Here is a 2,530-nt window from a genome sequence, read left to right as displayed (position 1 = left end):
TTTCGATAATGAAATAAATTCAAGCATAAATACGATTTTTAGCTACATATACATATGTAACTCAATTTCAGCGCCACCTGGCGGCAAATTTTTTTCGAAAGAATTATTTTTCCTGTTATCAATACATATTTGGAACCTAAGGATAATCGGACCATTAACACGTTTTTTAGAAATAACTCGACTCCAACGGCACCTGGCGTCTCTTTTTTTTTGCAGTGGTATTGTTTTTTCCATTGTCAATACACAGCTAATCGGACCATAAATACGGGTTCTACTAATAACTCGCCAGCGCCACCTAGCGGTTGTTTTAATAGTTATTCTGCTATTCGGAAGGTAGACAAATTCAAAAAACAAATATCATAAAAATCGGTCCAGCCGTTCTTGAGTTATAAATGGTGTAACTAACACGACTTTGTTTTTTATATATAGATGATGGGAAATTTGTATGTATATTTCCCTCCAACAGGGGGGTTTAACCCCACAAAAGTCTCCCCTTGTGGCCGGCCCTGCTTGGTACAATTTTTATGGTTAAATTACTGACTATGGTTAAATTACTGACAGGCTCAATTTCAAGTCCGCTTCTTCTGGCTGAAGTTAGCCTTAATGTTCCCTCTCGTGTATCAAGACACTTTTCTCCCCTATTTTCGAAAACTTGTAAAAATAATATTGAATTACACGAGCCACTTCGTTGCTTATGCCAGGATTTTAACTCTCATTCCAGTACATTTGATATATATTCTCTCTCAATAAATGATTGACTAACATAAAGACATAATAATCAGCTGATGGATTGGGTTCTGTAGCTGAATAGTTTTAGATCTCGGCACTTAACAAAGTCCTGCCTCTCATGACTCGGCATAAAAATTGAAGAGAATAATAAAGTTTCGTATGTCATACGGATGGCGGGAGGAGGGAAACCGTAGGGGTTAATCATAAAATAATATGCCGTACATATGTATTATTGTGAATGGCTGTGGTTTTTGTTCATGTTTTATTGCCAACCAACACAAATCAGCTACGCTAACTGTCGGATTTCATACGACAAATATCGATTCGTAATAGGGTACATCACAATGCAAGCGTTTATCGTGCATCGTAACAAAATTCATATTAGGGGGATGCATGCATACATAAATTCAAGAACTGACCATTTGAAACTTTACTATGTTTTACATGTATATGTATTTTTATATGTTTTACATTTTAGACTTCTACAAGAAGGAGTAGAACCATACGAACTGGACAAGTTAACGAGAAGTTTTGGATTTCCGGTAGGCGCTGCAACATTATTCGATGAGGTCGGCATTGATGTGGGCTCTCACATTGCAGTAGATCTGGCGAGAGTAAGCTTTCTATTAGATTTATTGAAACATTTATAATTTATTTTTCACAGGCATTCGGAGATCGATTCAGTGGAGGCAATGTAATGTTGCTGGAGGATTTAGTTCTTTCAGGATTTTTAGGGAGAAAGTCCGGAAAGGGCATTTTCATATATGATGGTGCGAAAGGAAAAGGAAGTCGCCCTGTGAATATGGACGCTCTTAGCATCGTGAAGCAGAAATACTCTCTGGCTTCAAAAGGAGCGAATTCAACCGAAGACTTGATTTTACGTATGGTATCACGATTTGTAAATGAAGCTGTTATATGTCTAGAAGAAGGAATTTTGGATAATCCTTTGGAAGGTGATGTTGGTGCTGTATTTGGTTTGGGCTTTCCTCCTTTTACTGGAGGACCTTTTCGTTGGGTCGACCATTATTCGGCATCGAAACTAGTAAAAAAGATGGAAGGATACGCAGGTTTATATGGTGTGGCATTTGAACCAGCTCACACATTAATGGAAATGGCAAAAAAAATCTTCGAAAAAGTTTTATACAAAGGCATGAGCATTTGACACTTCAAATCCTTATCCAAAGTATGTAACTTTAATAAACCACGATTTTGTATACAAATTTAAGTTTTAATGTAGTTGTTTATATTTTATCAATTTATATAAAATCCTTAAATGTATTACTCAATAAATATAACAATGCGTGGAAAAAACTAACTTTCAAATGAGGTCATGAGAGCTGCAGTAGCCTATAAAACTGGTCGACAGTGATTTTCGTGCAGAGCAACTGTAATTCCTTTCCAACATAAATTAAAAAATTTATTTCCTACGTCTAGTTTTTAAGATAGCGCCACATAACGTATTTGGTTGAAAAAAGATCGATCATAAAAATTTCTAATGTCAGGAGAATTCCTTAACCGATCCAAATGAATAATATATCAAACAGGGTTCGTATTTGCACACACATGCTCTACTCACACACGCGCCAGAAACGTATTCAACTTGCAGTCGTTGCTCATACACATGTGTGCATAAGTGGAAAACAAACTCTGCTCACAGCAAAGTGTGTACTGTTTGTTCCCTGCAGTGCAAAGCCAATCCCGTTAGAAAAAATACTAGTTCATCAACTAGTATGTGCCTACCAGTTTGACAATTCCGAAGAACTTCAGCGTTCAGCGACATGTGCCTTTGAATTGCCAACAC

The 2,530-nt window shown here is 36.8% G+C and overlaps 1 protein-coding gene across 1 annotated transcript; it reads left to right on the top strand.

Annotated features, from left to right (window-relative positions):
• Positions 1 to 1,058: 1,058 nt before the first annotated feature.
• On the top strand, positions 1,059 to 2,040 carry LOC118751297 (trifunctional enzyme subunit alpha, mitochondrial-like). The gene is made up of 2 exons (XM_036486079.1): positions 1,059 to 1,343; positions 1,394 to 2,040. The coding sequence occupies exons 1-2, from the start codon at positions 1,074 to 1,076 to the stop codon at positions 1,889 to 1,891; spliced, it is 768 nt and encodes a 255-aa protein (XP_036341972.1). The 5' UTR covers positions 1,059 to 1,073; the 3' UTR covers positions 1,892 to 2,040.
• Positions 2,041 to 2,530: the final 490 nt, after the last annotated feature.

The sequence above is a fragment of the Rhagoletis pomonella genome, unplaced genomic scaffold (assembly GCF_013731165.1).
Source record: "Rhagoletis pomonella isolate Grant_MI unplaced genomic scaffold, Rhpom_1.0 Rhpom_scaffold_00641, whole genome shotgun sequence".
NCBI classification, from domain to species: Eukaryota; Metazoa; Arthropoda; class Insecta; order Diptera; family Tephritidae; genus Rhagoletis; species Rhagoletis pomonella.
Note: the sequence above shows the minus strand (reverse complement) of the source record. Positions and strands in the feature narration are given on the sequence as shown.